We start from the raw sequence: 25,969 nt of genomic DNA, 5'->3' as shown, positions 1-25,969 counted from the left end.
CGTATAAACATTATTTAGCTAACCACGTATATAATTTTTTTCCTCGAATAATAATTTCCCAAAAATATTTTTTGTGCTGCAAAATAATTATGGAGTTATTTTTTGTGTTTTTGAAATATATCAAGATGACAGCGTTGTTAGTATCACAGATTATGAAGATTTTAGATGAATCTGATGACTAGTACACAATTTTTTGTATCTAGTTTCATCATCTAGAATCACCAAATCGACAGGTTTTATCCTTGCTTAATCTAATGGCTTCCAAAATCGAAGGTTTTTTATGAAATTCACGAAACATTAGCTTGATAGTAATCAAATGAAAAAATAGATAAGGGATCCTGGACTATTATAAATAGAGCGAGTTAAAAATGACTGCGGAATCTTATTATATAAGAATGTGTTTGCGAAGACGGATAGGTGTTATTAGTCTTTCCTCCTCATCTGTACAATGATTGCGAGTATTTCTTTAAAAAAATATACTAACGATCTGAACTGTAAAATCTAAGTCGAAGAAAGCCTTAGGTTGTTTACGTTTGTTCTCTTTGTGACTGTGAGATTTTTTTACCGAAATATTGGTCGTTTTCCAAACTTGCAACATAGGAAAATGCGAATGTTATTTAATGTATTGTTTTTTTTACAGAGACGTTTTATCCATATGTTGTATCTTGTCTATTATTTAATTAACATTATTATTCTCCACAAGATAAGGTCTTAAGTACGATTTTTAAATCAATAAATTAAATTAAATTTATTATTATGATTACGGACATAAACAATGTTATCCAACGTAATATAGTAAGGATTTTATATCGTCAGTGGAAAGAAGAGCTGAAACGCCAAAAAGGTACATTTGGGAAATGAGGCTTAACATTTCGAATTTAAATCTCATTTTCCAATAGTACCATTGTGGCGTTTAAGCGTCTGTTGTTCTTTTTTAGCACTGTCGTCAGTGATGATAAGGATATTTGGTGTCAATATAAACGGAAAATAGCCAACGCAGATTATGTTATAGTGATCATCATGGTTAATACACGCGCACTCTTTTCTTCATTCCTTTAATCACATAACTTGATGAGACGGCAATAATCACCAGCTTAACGAGGATTTCTGAGTTACTAGAACATTTAAAAAAAAAATGCTTTAACTTTACTGCTATCACCCTGAGGTTGAAACCAAAACCTGTGATCTTAGAAACTTAAAGTAATAATTGTTTAACGTTCTAAAATGAAGCCTATACACACAGACCTTTACATGAGTAGTTTCAATTAATAGGTTAAGCAACCAAGTATGCCTTTACTGTGTGTTGTTTATATAAAGTATTTAAATGTATGAATATCTGTTTATCATAATGTAATCTGATTAAATATTTTCGACACAAGAAATATATGTCTTTTATTTAAATCTACCAATCATAATAACAATTGTATGTGTGTACATTTATATTTTGAAAGCCAAGAGAGACAAGAGTTCTCAGCAATAAATATCACATCTACGTAATCTACTGAATAAATATTGAGAAAATTACTTTCGTAATTTTTATACTTAGATGTTACGATATAACTTTGTAAATCAGTCCTGTTAAAGCTTAAAGGCTGTTTAAAACATCATGATTATTTGGTGGCCATGATTTTTGACTACGACTACAAAATTGCGTTTTGTTTGTTAGTTATTAGTTACATATATATGCTATGTATATATTACTCATTGTAAAACTGAACTGTTAGGTTATATATGAGTAATAAAAATTTCTAAAACACTCACAATTTCTAAACATAAATACCAAATACTCAGAATTATTGTATGATAAATTATTCTGTTGATAATGTCGTATTTATTGCGTATTATTTTATACCTACTCATATATATGAAGTTGTATACATTTATGAGTGACTCACTGTAATTCAGTTAACTGTTGATGTCTTTTTCGAGGCTAAGACCTGATATATGGAGTAAAAAAAAAGGGTAAAGTAACAGCCTGTAAATTTCCCACTCCTGGGATAAGGCCTCCTCTACCATTAAGGAGAGGGTTTGGAACATATTCCACCACGCTGTCCCAATGCGGGTTGGAGGAATAAACATGTGGCAAAATTGCGATGAAATTAGACACATGCAGGTTTCCTCACCTCTTTGGAGTAAGAAATATCAATTTTTGGAAACAAAGAACATTATGATATAAATATAAATGAATGACCGAACTAAATGGACTTTATAACATCAATAACAAGTTAACCAAAATTTCAGAGGACCACCCATAAAATATTAGCTAATATTATCGATGAGAAAGTATATCTGTATGTTTTTTTGTTATGCTTTCGACTAAGTCAATGAACCGAATTTGATAATATTTGGTATGAAACTTGGACCAAGGACCTTTGCTCCTTTTTCATACCGGAAGGGTATGTATAACCTACGATGCCCCCTTCAGAAGTGGTCAAAGTCGCGACTGAATATTAATATGTATTAATAATAATTAGATGTGCAGTTTTTTAAATTAAAATAATAAAATTTTAAAATTAATTCATAACGAATTAATTTTGTCTAATAAATGTATTCGCCAAATATTTGTAAGTACTCATTTTAGAACGAGATACGGTTTTTTATTTGTTTTTCCCGTTATTACCATCGTTTAGTTTAGTCCCTTTGTTTTCTATGAAAAACAATACAGATTAAATAAAAAACATAGTACAACAAAAAAATACATATATATTAGAAACCTTTTTTCATATATTTCCTTTACTTTACAATATTTAAAACACAAAACAAGCTGAATGTTCAATGGACTATAACAAAACGGCGAACACTGCTCAAATCAATTATATATTATCATAAAGTTGTAACGGATTGCTAGTACACAAAAAGGTTTTACTGATTTATCAATTTAAACACACCTATAGAAGAAAGTCGAAACTAACGGCAGAATATGACATACAAAATTGACTGTAATAATATTAAAAATCATACGATACAGGATCAAAAATGGCGTATCACTGAAAGTCAGTTGTCCACTTTTCACGAGTGATATAGAATGTGACTTACAGAATCGCACCGCTGCGTTGTTTACGTTTCGTAATCGTAAATCGTTATATTGAGTCGTAAAAGATATAAAAGACAAATGAACACAGCTGTGACGTCAATACTGAGACCCAGATGTACAAATATGACGACATTCTTGTGACTGATGACCATATCGATAACCAAACGTCTGTAAATAAGGAAGGTATTTTATAAGACACAGTTCTAACTTCAGAGGAAATTGTCATGTTTTTGACATATAATTTGAAAGAAAAAGAGGAATTTATGAAAATTTTCCTATAACGCCCAAACCGTCACAATCATTTCACTGTCAAAATCAAACTGTTTCCACGCTAAATTTTTTTTAAACCAGCTTACTTGTTTAAGCAAGAAGAGATTTTGATTTATTTATTTACATATTTTTATTAAAATTCACTTCTACGATTTTTTCGAGTAAAATTTTGAATTATGCGCAATTGTCTATGTGGCGTAAAAGTGCATTATTTTTATCGATTTCGTAATTTTAAAAACAAAACAAAACAACAATTACATTTTGATCTCGTTTTTCTACCTTAAGGTTACGAAAGCGAAACCTTTAATCAGTTTCGGCTTTAATCAATTTTAATTAATTATATGTAAACTTGATGGTATTGCCAGTCTTCGATTCATTTCTAATGCGACTAATATCGAACCAATAGTACACTACTTTTTCTAAGGCACAAATTCTTACTGGATTGAACGAAACACGTATTCTTAAAGTCTTTCCTTACTGATTTTTTCTATGAACTTTTTTTTTGAGAACGTCAAGTTCTAAAAAAGTAATTATGATACAATAAAATTTTATGCGTGTGTGCTGCAGATGGAGGATATTGGCCTTAATCGCCACGCTGGGCAGGCGGGTTGGCGATTGCAGGACGTAGCTTCTCGCACTGATGACGCTGCTGCCCGTCATCGGCCTGTGGTATTTAGCTACACCTGTTTTGTTGATGGTTATACCGCTATCAGTCGGTACGCAAGGCGGCATGCAGGAGCTGGATGCGAGTAACCGGAGAAAGACCACAGTGGCGTGCGCTTGGAGAGGCCTATGTCCAGCAGTGGACGGGAACGGACTGATGATGATGATGATGATGATGATGAAAATTTTATTGAAAATACCTTAAATAAAGATCATAAATCATGAATGTAAACATGTCGTATTTATGACGTGAGCAAAATTAATTAAAATATCGTAGTGAGTTATTTAGACTAATGCTCTTCGCCTACTCTACTTTGCTAATCGTTTATCCATCGAGCATCAGTACGTTGCCTCTAATGGTTTGATGTAAGGCCACTTATCTCGAGGTTCTAGGTATAAATAAATAATATTATATATTATTTATTATGAAGTCGGTGCCAACAAAAGTAAATAAATTCCTATATTGAAATCGTTTAATTTGTATCGATAGTAAGGTTTGTCTAATAATAATGGTGTCATCTATACAATAAATAGATTTAGTTTTTGTATGTATGTATTATGTACCTATATTAGCAATGCTGGCACCGACTTTGAGAGGTGATTAAAAAATCGTAAATTGGATATGGATGTAACTGATTATTTTTTTCTTTTTAGTTCATTTTTGAAGGCGGTTTTTTTTTATTTATAAAAATTTATCCATAGCACAAGTGCTTTAGCTGCTTACATTGGGATCAGAGTAATGTATGTGATGTTGTTTCTTTGTATAGTATATTGTATAAAACGCCAAAATGTTTAATGCCTTAAGCCTGAACTCTTTTCAGTCTTGGCAAATTTTCATTGAATTATGTGAGTGACGGATTAGATAATATGTACTACATAGTTTGCTGGTTTACCATGAGATCGGTATGACATCATCATCATCAGAAGACACAGTGTACAGCACTATTGAATACACTAAAAAGAAGATCGAAAAACGACCACGAGAGCAACAATTGTTTTAATTTACATTGCCTGTAAGCAAACACGCAAATTTAATTGCATTGCATAAAAGCCGCAATGGACGATAAATCAAGCAGCATTTACTATAGCACTTAGTTGGAGAGTTCACGTAACTTTAATTCGTTTGACGATATTTTTAATTAAATGTAAGGTTTTGCTTTTTGAATTTGTTGATGAAATGAAATAAAGTTGTTACATATGACAATTATAATTTGAGATATAAACGGGGCTTTATAATGGATTCCATAAATCACAACGCCGCAGACCTTACTAACTGACACTTGTATCCCTTGTGCCTGTAATTACACTGGGTCACTCATAAATACTGTGCTTTAACTCCAGGGAATGACTACGACTTGCCCGTCTGGGTGGGTACCACCCACTAATCAGTTATTCTACTGCCAAATAACAGTACTCAGTATTGTTGTGTTCCGGTTTGAAGGGTGAGTGAGCCAGTATAACTACAGGCATAAGGGACATATTCCACCTCCCTATTCCAATGCGGGTTGGTGGAATGCATATGTGGCAGAATTTCGTAGAAATTAGACACATGCAGGTGTCCTCACGATATTTTCCTTCACCACCGAGCACGAGATGAATTATAAACACAAATCAATCACATTTATATATAGTGGTGCTTGCTCGAATTCGACCCCCAAGCATCGGTTAAGATGCACGCGTTCTAACCACTGGGCCATCTCAGCTCTCTATATATATATTAGATTGACCAGAGGATATATTTATTTTAGCTATCGAAATATACGGAAAGTAACAACGTAAATCGTACGTTTATTTAGTAATAAAAATACAGAACGTAATTCGTATAATTACATCGGTCTAACGCGATAACAATGTCATTATTATTTATTTATCACCCAGCGATTAAATAAATATTGACCTTGACTGGGAAACATAAATAGCATATGTCGTAATCTCTTGTATCTGATTATAGCATATGGATACAGAACCCGAGCTGGACTTATCATATTGGATAAGTAAAAGTAAGTAAAGTAAAGTAACAGTCTGTAAATTTCCCACTCCTGGGATAAGGCCTCCACTTCCATTAAGGAGAAGGTTTGGAACATATTCCACCACGTTGTTCCAATGCGGGTTGGTGGAATGCACATGTGGCTGAATTTCGATGAAATTAGACGCATGCAGGTTTCCTCACGATGTTTTCCTTCACCGCCGAGCACGGGATGAATTATAAACACAAATTATTATATATAGTGGTGCTTGCCTGGGTTTGAACCCGCAATCATCGGTTACGATGGATGCGTTGTAACCACTGAGCCATCTCAGCTCATTGGATAAGTTTAGTAAGCCTTGAATCTGTCGTTGTGGCAAAAAACGTAGTCCTCCATTGATGTTCAAATTTGCTTCACACCAAATTTCATCAAAGTCGGTCCATTGGTTTGGTCGTGAAACAGCGACGGACAGACAAAGCTACTTTCACATGTATTATAACATAATATAGATTTACTCGTCATGATTCATGATTTAATCGTCATTTTCTGCAACTCCCTTAAGGTCGATTGCAATGTTCACAATGATATGTCTTGGAAAGCAAGTCCTGCGCCTAAACTCTTCCCTTCGTTTGGGATAGCTCCTGTACCATCGGATTGATATCAGATTGATATCAGATTCAGGATAGGAAAAGTAACGTTTAGAAAATGTATATATTTTAGATACAGCACCGTAGACAGTATACAAATTTTAGACACGAAACTTCAAGCAATGTCGAAGCGAACGTTACCATAAATATTAATACAAAGTCTTCGAAAGATTTCTTAAATTCTGAAATTAATTATTACATGGTGCTATTCCTTATTGAATAATTAACATATTTTTCAGTGGTAAGGAAGAAATGCTTAAGGTGGCGCCTTCGGGAAATGAAGTATAACATTATTTTGGTAAGTATTATTTTAAAAGTTTTAACGTTTGGTACCTATTGTTAATTTTATTTGAGGTACAAAGAGCCTAGAATATGTGTACAAAAATACTTTTTTACTAAATATTTTTGGTTATTTCCATTAATACTGTAAATATACTGTAAATTTTACTATATATAATAACGTCAAACAAATACGTAATATAGGTACGATGAATCAGGATATTATCGGCAAATGGTAACAATATTTTATTGTTTAATTATACTCGGATAATAATATTCTTATTCTACCAGGTCATAGTCGGGGTAGGCATCCAACCTATAAAGGCTATGAAGTACATATATTTTAAACTCAACTAGTATCAATAGTTTCAAAATCATCAACACCAAAAATATGAAGACTTATTCCCAATAAATTATTTTCCCTATATGAAAGTTTACAACTAACATTTAATAAAATCAGGTACTATTGTCATCATAGAATACAGTTATAGATGAGTATGAATTAAGTTGTATACCAATTAACATGAGGCCCGTTCTCCCAAAAATAAATGTAAGCTGAAAAATATACAAAAGCCTGAACCTTACTTATACTTATTTCTAATTTTGAAAACTGAATAAATTATCACGCCGATTTGTCTAGGCGCCGTATCGTCACGCTACATAAACGCCAATAATTTGCTATTTCAAGCGTAGCATTGCAAAGCGGAGCCGCTAAACCGAGCGATCATCACTAATTAGTGTTGTAATTAGTACGTACGGATGAACGCCGTGAACATTATGTGTCATTTAGAACGCCTGCAAAACAACAAATGATATACAATACCAAACATGTCCTTGCAACGGGTTCGATATAGAATCAATCTATATTAATACTAGCGACCCGTCACGCTTTACACGGGTGAATTCACATTATAAACTTCTAAAATTATCATTATTTCTTTGATATATTGTCCACGTATTATATACAATAACCTTCCTCTCGAATCGCTCTATCTATTAAAAAAACCACATCAAAATACGTTGCGTTGTTTTAAAGATTTAAGCATACAAAGGTACATTTGGACAGAGCAAGCGACTTTGCTTTATATTATATAGTGATAGTGATTATAAATATGAAAGTAACTCTGTCTGTCTGTCTATCTCTCTTTCACGACCAAACCGAATCGAATTTGATGAAATTTCGTGTGAAGCTAACTTGAACTCCAAGAAAGAAAATGGGTTACTTTTTTGTCTAACACGTGTCAATCAACACCGTAAAACGCGAACGAATCCGCATATGACTATTCGTTAATCATATCTCAAGGAAATTATCAGAGTCCGTATACTATGTAACGAAAGGTCCAATAGCGTAATGATTGAAAACAGTTATTTTTACGATCGTTATAAAAACAAACTTCAATTAATAAATATGTATGTATTTTTTATTTAAATTTTAGTTGGATGAAAACAATTACTAAAACTGTCAAGGCGAAAGGGCGAAAGTGTAATTTGTTCATTGATAGGAAATAATAAAAACTAATGTATTCTTTAAATTTTATTTCTATGTCTTTGTAAATATTTACGTTTAGCATATTCATGTTTTAATTGTAACTAGGTACTATAAGGTAACTTTAAAAATTTTGAACAATTTACATTTGCTTCTAATTACATTTGAAAATTGTAATTTGACATGTTATTTCTTTATGTTTATTAAAACACACATATAACTTTTTACGAAAAATATTTAAGATATTTCGGCGATAAGAACTGATAAGATATTCATAGCAACGAGGTATTGCATAAATATTATCAGTTTTATATCTTTTAAGACACATTTTCTAGATTTCAAAATACATACATATCTACACAGAATCATTCAATTGATTCTCTTATATCTTATCTAGTACAGATAATAAATATATTTGTGAATTTATAAATTTAAATTAAATAAAACGAACACACGAGATTTCTTAAAAATACTGATCTTGGACAATTGTGTCTATGAATTTCGTCCAACGAATTTCAAATTCATGAATCAACTTATCTTTATGCGGATATGTGCTGTAATACAATGAATTAAGAGCTAATTTCTTGAGCAATTTTATATCAGCGTGTCGACTGGCAACACCGACAAATGTAATATAGTAATCATGCGACAAAGGATCCGCCTCCCACAGTCCAGGATCGTCACTCGATATCACTACTGGTAAATTCTTCGACAAGAACACAGCCAATGGATGGTTCCTTATATCTTCAACTAGTTTCAAAACGGTATTCGATACAACGTTTACCTCCATCGCTATATCCCTTTCTTTAGCTTCCTCCATCAATACGGGATGCTTCACGATAGCAAAAGCATGGCCGATACGACGTGCTTCAAGAACGATCGCATCTACCAAGTTTTCATCGGAACTAGTTCCGTACCAATTCGTTTCGCCGGCGTGGAAAAAATAATCGAAGTCATCACTTGCTTCAGAGAGTACTTGAAGGAACTCTTTAGTTGGTACACCCAAATCCTCCTGACCTACTAAATCGAATCCAGCTAGGAAATCGGGAAATTTCTTTTTCAATTTCTTGGCAATTTTAAGATAATCCTTAACAGTTTTGCTATCGACGAATCTCAACGGAGCGTATATTAGTTTAGCTCCAAAGAAATCCGGATAATCCTCTAAAAATGTATCCAAAACCTTTTTATAAGACGCGGCTGTGTCTATAGCATCATATTCATTTCCGTCTAAATCGTAAAGAGTTGGTAACACGCTTCTAATTTCTAAGTACATAACATTGTCGTCACGCAAAGCCTTAAGAGTATCGTAGAAATATTGCTCCCAGACTGGCTTATAGCAAAAGAGAGGAGATGTTTTTATAAAATACTGCTGAAACTTAGACCAGACTACATTTATATCAGTATACACTCGATTTGGATCCTTAATAACAAGAGTAAAGTGCTTTCTCAACTCTGCATCAAACTTCTCAACATTTCCAGAGGAATATCGGGCATGCTTCATCAACTGCCATACAGTCTTACAAGGTGACTTCGGTTTATCCAGAGAAAATAAAAAAAGTATATTTTCTTCTTCAAAACATACGAATAGATCGTCCCAATAAGTCAATGATAAGACATAATCTGGACTTAATATTCCTGTGTCGTGCGCATGGAGAACTGCTCCTTTTGGCATATTCTTAATTATTTTAAACAGTTCTGACTTTTTAATATCATCCTTGTACTCGAAAAAGTGTTTGGAATAGTTAAAATACTGGGGATTGTTAAAGCCGTAATCCAATTCATTGTTTTTCAACTTCATAATGACTTTATTTGCTTGTTCCTCACTGTCACTTAAGTCTATATCATTACCGAGCATCATATCAAGCTCTTTTTTTAAGAGATAGTTTCGTTCTTTGATATTCTTCTCGAACACATTGTCAGCGAACACCGCACTCGTTAGACAAAGCAAAGGCCAAACTATAACCGTCCACATTTTCACCACAATTGATTTTGCAACAAATGTACCACAAGTTATAAATCAAAATTATCTGTTACAAGGTTATTTCACTAAGGGACAAAATTAAGTGGGTACCAATAATATAATTAGACGCACGTGTTTATTGATAGATTCATAGACATAAAATTAAAAAGAATAACAAATGATTCGAAATTCGAATTCAATTTAAGATAACTCCGTAAAGATTTATGTTAAACACGATTAGCTATTTCGGGTGTTGCCTTATCACTGCCAATGTTGCTAGCTGCTAATCTTACGCATGGCGATGGATTATAATACATTATAAACAATCGATAGTGTAACCCGAACTTGTATTATAGAATTATTCAACACCACGAAGATATTTATGTTGCAAATTAATATAGTCGACAAGCAGTCATTTGTTTTTTTAAAACTCTAGTTAGATATAAATATATCTTCACTATTCTCGTATAACAATCGTTCCCAAAAGTATTTTCACCCGTCTCCATTTACATTTCGATTCGCCACTATCCTTTGTTTTGAAATGATTTCAGAAAGTGTCATCCACAGACTTGCGGGTAGTAATTAGAAGATTAAAGGAGGTGACGAGTGTGCACCGAAACATCTCAATATCATGCAAGTCGTAGTGTGACGGCCATATTTTTTACTTTTTTTTGCCAACGAATGCGTACCGCGGGGCGGTACCATGCTAAAGTGCCACTTAAAACTTCCCCAACCCTTTCGTTGCATAAAATCAGCATGGCGGATGAGACGCCCTTTATTTCTTTTCAGATTTATTTTTTAGTTTCTTTGGAGCGATGCTTTGAAAACGAACCCTTTTAGACGCCGCTGGCTGTAATTTACACCAGTATGAAATGAGTTTTAGTAAATTTTATCGTTTAAAAAGTCTATAGAAACTGCGGTTTGTGCAAGATCGTTTCGGCGCTTTACAGCCTTTTTTTACTTTTAATTATGTGGGTACTAACTTGGTTGCTATTTTTGTCGTTTTAGTCGAGTCGAGGAAATAACTAAGTGCTACAAAATTAAGTACTCGGATTGCTTCATTCAAAAACTGCAACTAAACGAAGTTATTTTAATATTTTACTTTAATTATTTCATCAACGGGTCTTCAATTTGTTGAAAATCAATATTTTATATTTAAAAAAGTATGTATATAGAAATAATTATTTATTTACATGAAATTATAAACGTTATGTTCCTAAATATAAACAAATATTTTTTAAGGTTAAATTTAATTTGTTAAAGTTCTTATGTTGTATGATTATGCACAATTAATTCTTTAAAAAATCGTAAGTGTAAAAAAAATACAAATAGAGTGAAAGAAAGGTGTTCACTTATAAGTAGTATTCCAAAGAATCTATATGTAAGATAAAAACAAAATGTACAATAAAATATGAAATACATTTGTTAAAATAACAAACATTGCAATAATCGTAATCAAGAAAAACATACAAATTGAAAGAATTAATTTTCTATGCGCAATAAAAGTTATATTGTTAAACATAAAAAAAAACATAGAAAGATAATGTTTTCATTTAAAATTTTCCTACAAAAATATTTTAAGTCTTTCAATTCATTTAGAAAACGAAATTGAATCCTCTGTTTTGGAGATTACATTTAAATATTGACTATACGATGTTTCCGTTCGATGGCGATGTAATAATATTTATAAATCAGTCGTGTCAGGTCATTAGCCCTGTACAATAAAATCGTATTCAGTGTCAGCTCAGTACTGGAGCGCGCACGTCGACGCGCCCCTCACGCAAACATGCGTTTCGTGATTAGCTATGTGTTCGTATTCGCCGTTTGTTACGCAAGAATCGACGATTACAAAGCGAAACGAGCCAAGATCCTACGAGATGAGGGACTCTTATCTGTAGGGGGAAACATACAACTTACAGATAAAGAATCAACCGTCAACAACTGCATAATGCAGCATAAGTTCCGAGAAGTGGACTACGGCTTTAGAAATCCGCAATACTACAAATTCTCCCGTCATTTCTTCACTTATAAGGATGACATACGAAAGTCTAAAGTCTATCAGATTATAAAAGACATGCCCAAAGGAGCAGCATTACACATACACGATATGGGCATTTTAGGACCTGATTACATTATGAATTTGACTTATTCGGACCAGCTTTACATATGTTTCGATAAAAGCGATGTTAAATTCAAATTTTCGGATAAAACTCCGAAGACGCCATGCAAAAGTAACTGGCAGTTAGTAAGTGACGCGAGAAAATCATCGAATAGTACCAAATTCGATATGAAATTGAGAAAATATTTTACACTGTGCGTGAGCAATCCTGATACTTCGTACCCGAGTATCAAGGAGTCCTGGGAGGTTTTCATGAAGTATTTCGAAAGGGTTATTGACATCCTCACATATAGACCGATATGGGAGCAATATTTCTACGACGTCCTTTTAAAATTTAAAAACGACAATGTCATGTATCTTGAGATCAGAAGTATATTGCCTAATTTGTATGAATTGGACGGTACGATGTATGCGCCACTCATAACTGCGAAAACATACAGAAAAACAATTGAGAGATTCAAAAAAGACCATCCCGATTTCATCGGAGCTAAACTCATATACGCACCCCCAAGGGGTGTGAACCGATCGCAATTGGACGAATACTTACGTTTAGCTAGAGAAATAAAAGCAGACGTGCCGGATATATTTGCAGGGTTCGATTTAGTGGGCCAGGAAGATTTAGGAAGTCCCTTAATCGAATTCATTCCACAACTAACAGCTGCTTCCAAAGATTTAAATTACTTCTTCCACGCAGGTGAAACTGATTGGTACGGAACAATGACGGATGAAAATTTGATTGATGCCATATTGTTAGGAGCGAAGAGAATTGGCCACGCTTATGCTCTTACAAAGCATCCAATATTAATGAAGGAAGTTATTGATAAAGGAATAGCATTGGAAGTGAATGTCATTTCGAATACAGTATTATCTCTAGTTCGAGACGTTCGTAATCATCCATTGAGTAACTTTTTCGCTCAAGGTATGCCAGTCGTGCTATCTAGCGACGACCCAGGTGCATGGGAGGCTGATCCATTATCCGATGACTTTTACGTTGCATTTGTTGGTGTTGCCAGTCGCCTGTCCGATTTGAGACTGTTGAAACAAATAGCAATGAATTCATTAACTTACAGTACTCTAGACACTGTTAATAAAAAGAAAGCATTGGATAGATTCAATTTAAAATGGAATGCGTTCGTAGATAATTTTAATTGTTCGAAGTATTAAAATTTTATTATCTATGTAATATTTAACATCTCAATTCTTATTTTAAATAAATAATAAATATGAGTATTATAAAGTGTCTTTCTAATCTAAACATGAATTCCATATTGCATTAACGGACATAGTCAATTGATGCTGGATACGAACATAGCGGATGATGAGAACAATGATGATTTTTTAGCTTAATCCGAGTATTGTCCTCAAGGGTCCATCCTGTATGTGAATTTAATTCATTGAATACAAAAAAGTTATGATTATTTAATTCCCTGAAACTTAAACGATCAATAATTTGCGTTTTAGCTAATTTTAATATGAGTATTTAATTATAAGTTTGCTCATTATAGTTTTAAGTTCATCAGTTCACAATAAATAACTTATTTGATTTAGGCCATGTTTGAGGATAATGTTAAGGATTAGCGTATTATTTCCTGGTCAATATTTCCCATAAACTGACAGATTGATAGATGCATATTTTATTCTGATTCACTCTTAAGGTTTATATAGCTCTTCGTTAGAACACCATGCGTCAAATAATTTTTCACATAAATACTAAATCCTGTAAAGTATTTTCCATATTCTTATCATATATGTATAAATTATATATTTCTTGGCTGTTAAAATACTTTCTCAGTCTGCTCCAATAAACTAGTTTATTAAAAAAAAAAACATTAGTTACCATTGTCAGCGTCAATGTTTAACAATAATCAACGATACAAATTCAAAACTATCTTGCATTGAAATATAAATATTATAATATGCAATAGAATAAACGTACTTACATAACAAAATGTGTAAAAATGTGCTTACAATAATAAACATTACGAATTAAAATGTAAGCTACCTGAAAAGGTATATAAGTGTGTTATGGATATGTTATTTGTTTATGTTCGCTTGTAACAGTCTTGCAAAATATTGTTATCGTCTGTCGACGGCGGCCGCAATAATATTTTATGACGTCACTAACTTAATCATAATAAATAATATACTATTCTACGAATTTTAGGCACACAATATTTGTCACTTTGTGGGTTTACATGATAGGACTTTATACAAGGCAGTCTGAGTAAAAATAAACAGCTATAAAATTTAAATAAATAAATAAATTTTGGACAACGTCACATACATTACTCTGATCCCAGTGTACTAAAGCACTTGTGTTATGGAAAATCAGGAGTAAGGATAGTACCACAAACACAAGACCAAGACTAAATAGAAAATTAGTGAATTCCGGTGTACACATTACTCGACCACGGAGGTCGTCAATAGTTAGTATTGTTGTATTCCGGTTTGAAGGGTGAGTGAGCCAGTGTAACTAAAGGCATGAACACATCTTAGCTTTCAAGGTGATGTAAGAAATGGTTATTATTTCTTAATAATGTTGTCTTAGATTTTCGCGATTATTACACATTGAAATAAAACTAGTTTTAACGGATTTAAATCGCGTATATTAATTATTTTTATCATCCCGACGTTTCGAGCACTTTACAGTGTTCGCGGTCACGGGTAGACTTTAAATCCGTTAAAACTAGTTTTATTTCAATATTATTTCTTAAATCATCTTACAAGTATACGTCTCGTATATATGTCTTTGTGTGGTGGTGTCTACTTACCATCAGTACTTTGCCGTTGGCCTGCAAATTACAAAGAAAAAAGAAACAAAACGCGTCAAATTTACTTTTATAAACAGAAACTGTCGAAAGAACGGTCTTATTGTTAGTTGTATTGACAAAAGTAGTAGTATAGTTATCGTAGATTTATTTTTAATATTCATCACAAAATGTCAGGCGTGAAATTGCCAATTTGAATCGTAATTTTTGCCATAAAATTGTTAGAAAATGTTTGTCGAATATCGGAATATTGAGAACACGCGTTTTTTGTTACAAGTAACGAACAAATGTGGCCCAATTTGAAAGTTCATTACGCGAGTTTTAAATAGTCTTATGTTTGTTACTTCTTAATTTGGTAGACAATAATATCGCTAAACGAGTCAAAACATATGCGATATGTTTACTCAAACCGGCCACCATTTTACATGACACATAGTTGTACTTATCGTGATTATGACAAAGAAGGTTAAGGAACTTTATCTATATAAATAAAATAAATGTGATACTTTCACACACTCTGTCTGTCTGTCGCTATTTCACGACCAAACCGCTGAACCGAATTTGATGACATTTGATCATCATCATCAGCCTGATTTTGTCCACTGCTGGACATAGGCCTCTCAAAGTGCACGCCACTGTGGTCTTACTCTGGCTACTTGCATCCAACTCCTTATGAAATTTGATATGAAGCAAATTTGAACTCCAAGAAACATAGGCTTTTTTATCTGGCACATAACAAACAATACCCAAAACCTCTAACGAAGCCGCGGGAAACTACTAGTTACTCATAAAGAACCTTACACCTCACTTTGACAGTGAGCAATACCTACATTACATATAACTTACATATGTGTTAACATGTAAATCATGTAGAACTTCGATGTAAAATTTAGATATTTGAAGAATTCTAGATTTAAAAGTAAAAAACTAATCATTACCTCCACTGGTGACAGGAGGGCTGGTTCGTTTTTTGCCCAGAGGATCGGAATTGCAATTCAACGGGGAAATGCTGCTAGCATTCTTGCCTCCATTCCACGCGGTCAAGATTTATACAGTGACTAGTTTTATTTCATATTTGTATATATATTTAAGCATTTAATGTTGTTAATTCTTGTGTTAATAAATCCATAGATTATATAAAATCATTACCTAATTATAGTACATAGTATATACGAAGTCACTTACCACAGTCTGTCCTTATGCATGCTTAGATCTTTACAACAACGCAACGGATTTTGATGCGGTTTTTTTAATAGATAGATTGATTCGAGATTTTTGTATATTACATTGACAATTAGTAAAGAAACATTGATATTTTTAGAAGTTTCTAATCTGATGTCGTAAATAAACAAATTTTGGAGTAAATATATTTAGCATAAATATTGCACCCGTGCTAAACTAGGGCGGGACGCTTTTATGTATGTGAGTACATATATTACTTTTAACTTATTTAATACTTTAAGGCATTAAGCATTAAGAAACTATTAATAAAAGACTCCTATGTTTTTGATTATAGTACGCAAAAAATACATACATATATATCATGTACAATGTACATATAGTTATTGTAATTAATATACGTGATATCCACGCTATTGGAACATGTTATTGATTCATGTCGAGAAAATGTAGGTACGTAAATTGAATCTTCGATTTATTTTTAGGTATGTGAAGACGTGAAGTGAAAGATTATAATAAACATGTTGTTTCAAACGGTAGTTATCAATAAATCGAGGTTATCAAAACAATCATTTTCCCGTTTAGCATTTATATTACTTTTGTCTTACGTTTTATGTAAATTAATGAGAAATTCGAATTAAAAATAAAAGTAGAGTAAAAAGTAAAGTAACAGCCTGTATATTTTCCACTGCTGAGGTAAGGCCTCCTCTTCCGTTAAGGATAGGTTTTGGAACATATTCTACCACGCTCTTCCAATGCGGGTTGGTGGAATGCACATGTGGCAGAATTTCGATGAAATTAGACACATGCAGGTTTCCTCACGATGTTTTCCTTCACCGCTGAGCACGAGATGAATATATATATATACTGATGCTTGCTCGGATCTTTGAAATTATGTCACGGAATTTGATGCGTTTTTTTAATAGATAGATTTTTTAATAGATGATTCGAGATGAAGGTATATAGTACATGGACAATATAGTAAAGAAAGACTGATCATTTTAGAAGCTTTTAATGTTGTAAATAAGTACATATTTTGCAGTATATTTATTATCAGTGTTTAGCCCGTGCGAAGTCAAAAAGTGCGTGTAATTTACAAATATAACGTTATTACATTAGTATTTATTTAATATAAATACTTCTACGTATTGAAACAATTCAGTTTATAGTTCATATCGTTAATTAATCTTCAAGAACATGAAGCATACTTTTGGTGGCCAGTTTTCGTGAACCTTTGATAAACATAAACATGAACATAAACATGAGACAACATCACATACATTACTCTGATCCCAATGTAAGTCGCTGAAGCACTTGTGTTATGGAAATCAGAAGTAACGACGGTACCACAAACACCCAGACCCAAGACTAATCTACATCGACTCGGCCGGGAATCGAACCCGGGACCTCAGAGTGGCGTACCCATGAAAACCGGTGTACACACCACTCGACCACGGAGGTCGTCATTTGATAGGTGGTAGGTTCATCAGAATTCGGCCACAAAGAACCGGCAAGAAACTAAATAGTTACTCTTTTTCAACATTTAAAAATATTCGTTAGTTAAATACAATTATACGTGTATGTAACATATCCCGCCTGGAAGTCAAAAAGTATTAATTCCACGCTTTCAGTAATCGAATCGGAATCGTATGGTAATCGAAGAATATAATCGAGAATGTATCATGACGTGAGCAGAAACAATCATTATCTTGAACTCACATGCTACATTTAAAAAAAAATCTAAAATAGTCATCATCATTAAGCCTAGGTACAACACTTAAGTTAAACCTAAAGCATGCCGTGCTCTGCTCATATGTTCATTAGACGCGCTATATAAAATTACAGAACCATAGTTACATATCACACTGGAGACCCTCATCTTAGCGGATATGCGAGCATTTGACGCTAATGTATTTTGAACCTTAATGCATCGTAATAAGAGATAGATATGCTAATTTCAAACGATGTTTACGTCGAGTATACGCAAGTTGAGTGTCACTCCGAGAGAAGAGTTTCTCGACTAACGAAGTCATTGTCTACTTGCTTCGTTTGTTAAATATATATGTATGTGTGAGTGACTGTAGGTTGACGTAGTTCAATGATATTTACAGGATTGTCTCGTACTTAAATAATTTATCCGCAAAATATATGTAACACTAGTTGTCCCCTATTGCTTCGCTAATGTTTTAAGCGATTGGTTGTCATGTGTTAGACAATACAGAAGCATAGGCTTCCTTGGAATTCAAGTTTGCTTCATAGCAAATTTCGTCAAATTAAGTTCATTGTTTTCAGTTAAAGAGCTACAGACAGACAGACAAACAGAGTTACTTTCATATTTATAATTGTTTCATCACTTATATAGGACAGTTAGTTTGTAAGCATCATAATACAGATTTGTTGGACTCTAACAGCTATCCTAACTGGAGATACTTTTACTGAAAGGTTGGTACCCAATAGATTGATCGATTGATAATTGATCATTCAACTTAACTTGCCGGTGACAATATCTTCAATCCGCATTAATCTGAAGTAGAGGGACATGATCTAGGCACCAGCTGTAAAGATAATCCAAAAGGCGAATACCAATTGAAACACTTTAAGAATTTATTACTAGATAAGTTGGTATAAATAAACACATGACTTATAGACCTTATAGTTAATGAGTTATGGCGCTATTATAATGAGTGCTGAAAGATTGAGATGGTGATATTTTTGCTGCAGGATATACAGTCATGAAAAAAATTTATTAATAAGATAACCTTCATTACTTTTTGTAAGTCAAAACGAAGATAATTAAAAAAAAACAATTAAATATATTTTATAAATAAAGAATATACATTTGGTCCGAAAAAGCACCAAGTTGTATTCTTCTCTTTCAATATTCAAGGTATGTTTTCTAAGTTTCACCCACACACCTAAAACACCTAAAAACCTTCTAAGCTATACTTATAAGTGTTTTCATGTAATTATGTTATGTACACTGTAATGACCAAATTATAGCCACCCTATTACGAGTTCATTCTACGTCGCTTTATTATCGAGCTATTTTCTTGTATCATCTGTCCCCTGTCCCTCCTTTTACGCGCGAAACTTGATTTGAATAATTATTCTGTAACCACAGATATTAAATCACCACATCTATTTAATATACTCAATATTATTTTTTACTTTTTAATTTCAAATAAAAAAAGATTTTTTAATGCAAAGAAATATAAAATATGACAGTACTTTATTATTTTGAAGTTTCATTATTTTTGCATGACAAATGTTTTTTTTTTTTAAATCGGTTTTATTGTTATAAAAGACTTGTTGGATAAAATCTATTGAATAAATAACGAGGATGTTCAAACCTTTTCAATTAATAGAATGAATGAATTCAATTGAGGTTTTGTTTTCATACTTATTGTTGGATGCTAATTGAATAGCGGGCACATGTCTAGCATGCTACGCTTATACAGATATTGATACTATTCTATCAAGGACGCACTTAGAGGTACTTCTATAGGAGAATAATTATTGTTTGTATGCAGATACAATAACATTTGTTTCTTTATTTGAATTTATTGAAATAATATTCATGTAAATACTTAAGTGCATCTGATCTCGTAAAATTGGTTTGTATCTTTTTAATTAAAGTTGCTCTTCCATTTGTTTTATTTACGATATTTTTTTCTGGTATAACTACTTCAACTTTGTATATTTAATAAAAACAATTTTATAATGATATTGTGAACCGCAAAATAAAATTTGAAAAGCATTGGATGTTGTTGGTGGTCATTTAAAATCTTAAATCACTTCATATTAAAACACCTCAGATCTCATCAAATTTTCTAGATATTTCTACGAATAAATATTACACTTGCCGTCCCGACATCGCACGGGTGAACATAAGATGGTTTTTTATATTGTAACCCTGTATTTATATTTGTTTGTTGGTTTCTTTTTACATTTTTTTAAGTATTATCTGTTTATACTCAGGTAAAATCCTAACTTGTTCATAGTTTTTTGATTTAAGTAACGTATTTAATATTTTGTTTTATTACCTATCAATAGTTTCCGCAGCGCAGGCGATGAGATACATTTAGGGTACATTTTTACACCTTGGGTTACGTTACGGTGTTTTTGAAATCCGCACAGTAAATTTTGAATTTATCCATTACAAACACACTGAACAACTGAGTCTACTCACCATTACATACCTGACCTGAGTCTACTCACCGTACCCGTTTTAGATTACCATCTTAAGTTATTGTTTTTGTGGTATTCTGTGTGTATCAAGTGTGTCTAATACTTCCTCATTTTCATTAATCATGATAAATCTGATTTAGTGAATTTTAAAACATTAAATATTTAGAATCGGAATTGCGATTCAAAGAGGAAATGCTGTTATCATACTTGCCACCATTCCACGCGGTCAAGATTTATGTAGTAACCAGTTTTAGTTCATATTTGTATATATTTAAGTATTTAATTTTATTAATTCTTTTGTTAATAAAATGTTATTGAAATATTTAGTATTTTTTATTGTTTAGAATAAGATTATTGTTACTAAACCTATGTACCTACCTACAATATATCAAAATGTCATTATGTCAAGCAACAGCTGATGTATTTTTTTTTAATTAAACGGCAAGGATGTTTGTGGCATATATTAAGCTCCTTTCGATTAGTAAAATTAATTTGTTCATGCAATCTCTCATTGCAGCTCATAAATATACGAGACGTTGACGTCATCACATTAAATGAAATGATGACTGATATTCGTCAACAAATAATCGAATATTAAAAGCAATCGTATAGCAAAACACAATTTGCAAAATTACTTCAATAACCTGTAAAAACGACGCACACTGCACAGCAGCGCGGGCTCTGCACGCACACCCTCACTTTCCCTGCACAGACTCTTTGGACTTCAGCCGGTTTTACTTTAAGTTTATTATTTTGCAATTGAATAATTAAACCTCCAATAATTTTATATTATAACCACGAACCACTATTATTATTAGTTAGGTTATCTGCTTTATAAAATTAAAAAACTTGATCCCCCGTCGAAGTGAAGTACTAATTAGTAGATCGTAGATCTTATTTTTGAATCAAAAACAACAATTCAACAGCAGCTTGTAAATTTCCCACTGCTGGGCTAAGGCCTCCTATCTCTTTTGAGGAGAAGGTTCGGAACATGTTCCACAACGCTGTTCCAATGCCGGTTGGTGGGATACACATGTGGCAGAATTTCTTTGAAGACTTAGGTGCATGCAGGTTTCCTCACGACGTTTTCCTTCACTGCCGCCGAAATGAATTATAAACACAAATTAAGCACATAAATATTTAGTGGTTTTTGCCTGGGTTTGAACCTGCCATCATCGGTTAAGATGCACGCATTCTAACCACTAAGCGAACTCGGCCAAAATCTTATGGCTCTTTGGATCTACTATACAAGCACTTATGTATCGTCATTTCATAGAATTGTATTAAACGTAAAATTATAACGGGTTTGGAATGATTCTATCGAAAGAATTGGCAAGAAACTCAGCAGTTAATTGTGTGTTATACTGCGCTCTAAAAATTAATAATTACTTCAATATTATAGTGGGAAGTAACTCCTCTGTTGATGGAAAATCCAGATGGCGCTGCAATTGAGAAATGCCACAAGTCTTTAAACGAACGGAATTTGTATAAAATTTTATTAAGTAAGCATTTTAAGGATCAATGCACGTATGATACGAATAGCGTCTAGCTTCATCCTTGTCGCACTGGGTACCATCGATTCCAGACTCTAGCGGTCTAGAGTCAAAAAATCCCAAACTCGTAACGGTACGAAAATGCACAGAACGTTTGTGCAAACCGAAAACACCTTAACAATCACGGTTGTGGATCTTCTGACACGTAGCTGGTGCCGTTATCACGAGAAAAGTCGAGTCTTTTTAAAAAAAAGAATATTTTATTAATGCAAACGAATTTTAACAAAATAATTATTAGATATAAGCTCGGCAAATCGAACTGCCCTTTGGTAATAGAATATAATTGACAATAAATTCAAAAAATAAGTTGCTTAATCAGCGCTTAATCATCACTAATAATATCATTAAAGGGATGAAACAGTGCGAATAAAATTAAATTCTAACGCGATGTCCGAAGATGAAATTCTGAAACCAAGATTAATCTCGTAATAAGTATTTGACGTAAATAATCTTGTAGATGATAAAGTGATTTTACATCACTATTCTCTATGGAAAGGCAAGGCATCAAGCAGGTCGAAAAGAGTTTTATCGTCTGTAATTCGAGCCGTGAAAACGGTCAAGTGGAATTATAATACTCTAACTACAGTTTATTGCAGTGCGACATGGTATCGCTATAAATTTAATTGATAATGAATGATGAACTACAGAGACAGCTCAATAATGTTTTGATTACCACGACATTAAGTTAGAATTTTTATGAATTTATTTTATTATTTCTAAATAGAAAATATACAGTCAAAATTCTGTCTTCAATTATACAGAATGTTTAAACTTAAACAATATTTACTTGGTGGTAGGGCTTTGTGCAAGCCCGTCTGTGTAGGTACCACCCACTCACCAGTTATTCTACCGCCAAATAACAGTACTCAGTATTGTTGTGTTTCGGTCTGAAGGGTGAGTGAGCCAGTGTAACTACAGGCACAAGGGACATAAAATATTAGTTCCCAAGGTTGGCGGCGCATTGACGATGTAAGGAATAGTTAATATACAGCGTGATTATCTATGGGTGATGGTGACCACTTACCATCATATGCTCGTCCATTAACATATATCATAAAAAAAAAGTTTAATGAAACAAAGTTTTAATGCATAGCATTTAATGAAAGTTTATAGTAATTTAAATAAAAAATTTACATTTTAAGGTGACAATGTAGTCTCTGATCATATATTTGCTCAAAACAAACAATAATTATTACATACATATAATAGCTAAGATTAAATTTCTTAACTAAACACATCAATTAACTTGTTCTTAGGATTATAAAACACATATTGCAATGAGAAAAAAATATTTGACATAAATAATTTATATGAGCTGTCAAAAAGCGATATTACTCACTATGACTACTTAATATTAAGTATTTAATAGTTACAATAAACTTGTTAAATATTCTACTGCCATATACCAATATTTACTATGGTGTAACTGATACCAGTTAGAAGAGCCAGCCAGTGTAACTACAGGCACGGACATAACATCTTAGTTCCCAAGTTTTTTCAACATTGACAATATAAGGCTTAGTTAATTAAAATCAGAACCGATAACAATGGGCCGTGATGATCATTTACCATCAGACGATCCATTCGCCAGACTAGCTTTCTATTTTAAAATAAAAAAAAATAATGAACAACTGTATATCTTTATCAAGTCGACAGTTTATAGTGAATAGCATTCAATACATTGCTGTCTTTTTCATGTTGTTTACATAGAGTGAGACAGAAATACATTAGCCATACAAATTCAATAGCACACTAATCCTCTCCCGCGGGCACAGCATCTTCCAACCTCTTTATATACTTCACTCTAAGCTCAGTAACTGCATCACCTTTTAACTGATCCTGAAAAGTTTATAACGGTATTTAATGTAATTTTACTAAAATATCAATAATCAATTAAAACAATACTATATAAATGTGAAGCATGTCTGTTGCTTATTAATGTTAATTTAAAAATAAATAATATGGTTATTAATATATTAAAGCTATGTTGCTTATTAATTTTACAGAAAACTACACACTATAGTCTGACTAAATGAAGTAGTCAAAGAAAATATTTATGAAATTTAGTGACATTTTACTACTTTATGCTTGATTATCAAAAATCTACCCCATAATACATTAATGTTATGTTAAATGTGAGATTTAAGTATGGAATATATAAACTAACTGACTTAGTCACAAGGAGATCAAACCTATTCACATAACAAGAGATAGCTTTTACATAAACTTTTCATGTAATTATCATAATTATTATATAATTAAACTAGTTGTCACCTGCTGCTTCCTTCGCGTTTCAGGGGTTAGTTATCATGTGTTAAGCAAAAAAGTAGCTTATTTCCTTTGTTGGAGATCAAGTTAGTTGCACACCAAATTTTATAAAAATAGGTTCATTGGTTTGGTCCTGATAGAGCGACAAACAGACAGACAGACAGAGTTACCTTCATAATTATAATATTAGTATATATTATATATAGTTTTGACGACCTCCGTAGTTGACCGGTGAGTACACCGGTTTTCATGGGTACGCTACTCTGGGTGTCTGTGGTACCATCGTTACTTCTGATTGTCCATAACACAAGTGCTTTAGCTACTTACATTGGGATCAGAGTAATTTATGTGATGTTGTCTCATGTATAAGTATTTACCTGAACAAACCAACACTGGACATCTAGCTGCACCATTTGCAAGGCACCCCTTATGGCTCCTGGTATCAGAGCACAATACTTAAGTCCATTATTTGGCATTTCAACCCATTCACTGAGTGAGCACTGGTCCCACACGAGGGAGAATTCATCACCTGCACTGCTCCAGCTGGTAACAGTGGGCTGCATGTTCAAGTATAACCTGCAAAATGAGAGGGGTTTGTTGATATTATATGCATGAAAATTTGCATGTTTTTTAATCAAACATGCCAGAATATATGTATGTAGAACTAAATTAAGTTTGGCACAGAAAAAGAATATAGTTTAGAATCTGCTACCATCATTACTTTCTTATCTAGGAAAAATTTAATTAAACTTGCACAAATGCTGATGGAAATTAGTAGATATGTTATATAAGCAGTGGGCAGTGGTGAAAGAAGCAACAAGTATTTTCTTAATTAAGGATAAAAGTCTTTAACTGAAAGGTGTAAATTTCCATAAATACTTAGTTCATATTCATTTTAAAACCACCTTTAGTTATTAAATAGGATACTACTACTTTTTACCCACTAAAAAGTACATTGTATAGGAAGGTAAAAGGTCCAATGCATATATTTTTCTCAATGTGTTTAGTCTTATGCATTTGTTTCACTTTTAAAAAAACCGATTTGTAAGTTATGAGTATATCAGGGAACATGATGAAGTTAAAAACCTACCTAAAGGCCTGTTGAATTTTATCAGCTGTCTCCCTCATTTCCAGGCAGCGAGTCGACGTTGTCCGAGCGAGAAAGTCTTCGATAAGTCGTACGCCCATGTTGTAACCAATTCGCTCCAACTGTTTGTTTACATCCTCTGGGTTTTCAGTTTCCTTTAGCATTTGGGAAACTAAAGCACCATACGTAAGCGTCAATAGTTCAGAATTCTGTAATTTTTTAGTTAATTCTGTAGTAAAAGTATGTACTCACATTATAATTTAAGTTTAACAAATTATTTATCTTACCACTTTTTTAGCGTCCAGGCGAGAAGTTTGACGCGACATTTCTACCTATTTTTAACAGCGATTTTCCTTAATTTACTTTTGTCTCCTTCAGAGTACAATAATATTTATTATTTTCTATTACTCTTTTATTTTTCGTTACTGTGGTATGATTCTAGTATGACAATTGACGTCAATAAAATACTTAATGTCAAAAAATTAAAATGACAGTTATCTG

The 25,969-nt window shown here is 32.8% G+C and overlaps 3 protein-coding genes across 3 annotated transcripts; 1 reads left to right on the top strand and 2 right to left on the bottom strand.

The window, feature by feature from the left end:
- Window positions 1-8,471: 8,471 nt before the first annotated feature.
- Window positions 8,472-10,585, bottom strand: LOC124532925 (adenosine deaminase 2-like). Its single transcript, XM_047108050.1, has one exon. It carries the CDS (start codon window positions 10,316-10,318, stop codon window positions 8,810-8,812), a length of 1,509 nt encoding a protein of 502 aa, XP_046964006.1. The 5' UTR covers window positions 10,319-10,585; the 3' UTR covers window positions 8,472-8,809.
- A 1,416-nt stretch (window positions 10,586-12,001) lies between these two features.
- Window positions 12,002-13,626, top strand: LOC124532926 (adenosine deaminase 2-like). The gene has a single exon (XM_047108052.1). The coding sequence runs from the start codon at window positions 12,093-12,095 to the stop codon at window positions 13,587-13,589; it is 1,497 nt and encodes a 498-aa protein (XP_046964008.1). The 5' UTR covers window positions 12,002-12,092; the 3' UTR covers window positions 13,590-13,626.
- A 9,622-nt stretch (window positions 13,627-23,248) lies between these two features.
- LOC124532847 (trafficking protein particle complex subunit 3) lies at window positions 23,249-25,889 on the bottom strand. Its single transcript, XM_047107950.1, has 4 exons — window positions 25,756-25,889; window positions 25,472-25,677; window positions 24,759-24,957; window positions 23,249-23,952 (listed from the first exon to the last, which is right to left on the bottom strand). Exons 1-4 carry the CDS (start codon window positions 25,792-25,794, stop codon window positions 23,866-23,868), a joined length of 531 nt encoding a protein of 176 aa, XP_046963906.1. The 5' UTR covers window positions 25,795-25,889; the 3' UTR covers window positions 23,249-23,865.
- Window positions 25,890-25,969: the final 80 nt, after the last annotated feature.

Source organism: Vanessa cardui, chromosome 10, assembly GCF_905220365.1.
Source record: "Vanessa cardui chromosome 10, ilVanCard2.1, whole genome shotgun sequence".
Taxonomy (NCBI): Eukaryota; Metazoa; Arthropoda; class Insecta; order Lepidoptera; family Nymphalidae; genus Vanessa; species Vanessa cardui.
This window is presented reverse-complemented; position numbering and strand designations above follow the sequence as displayed.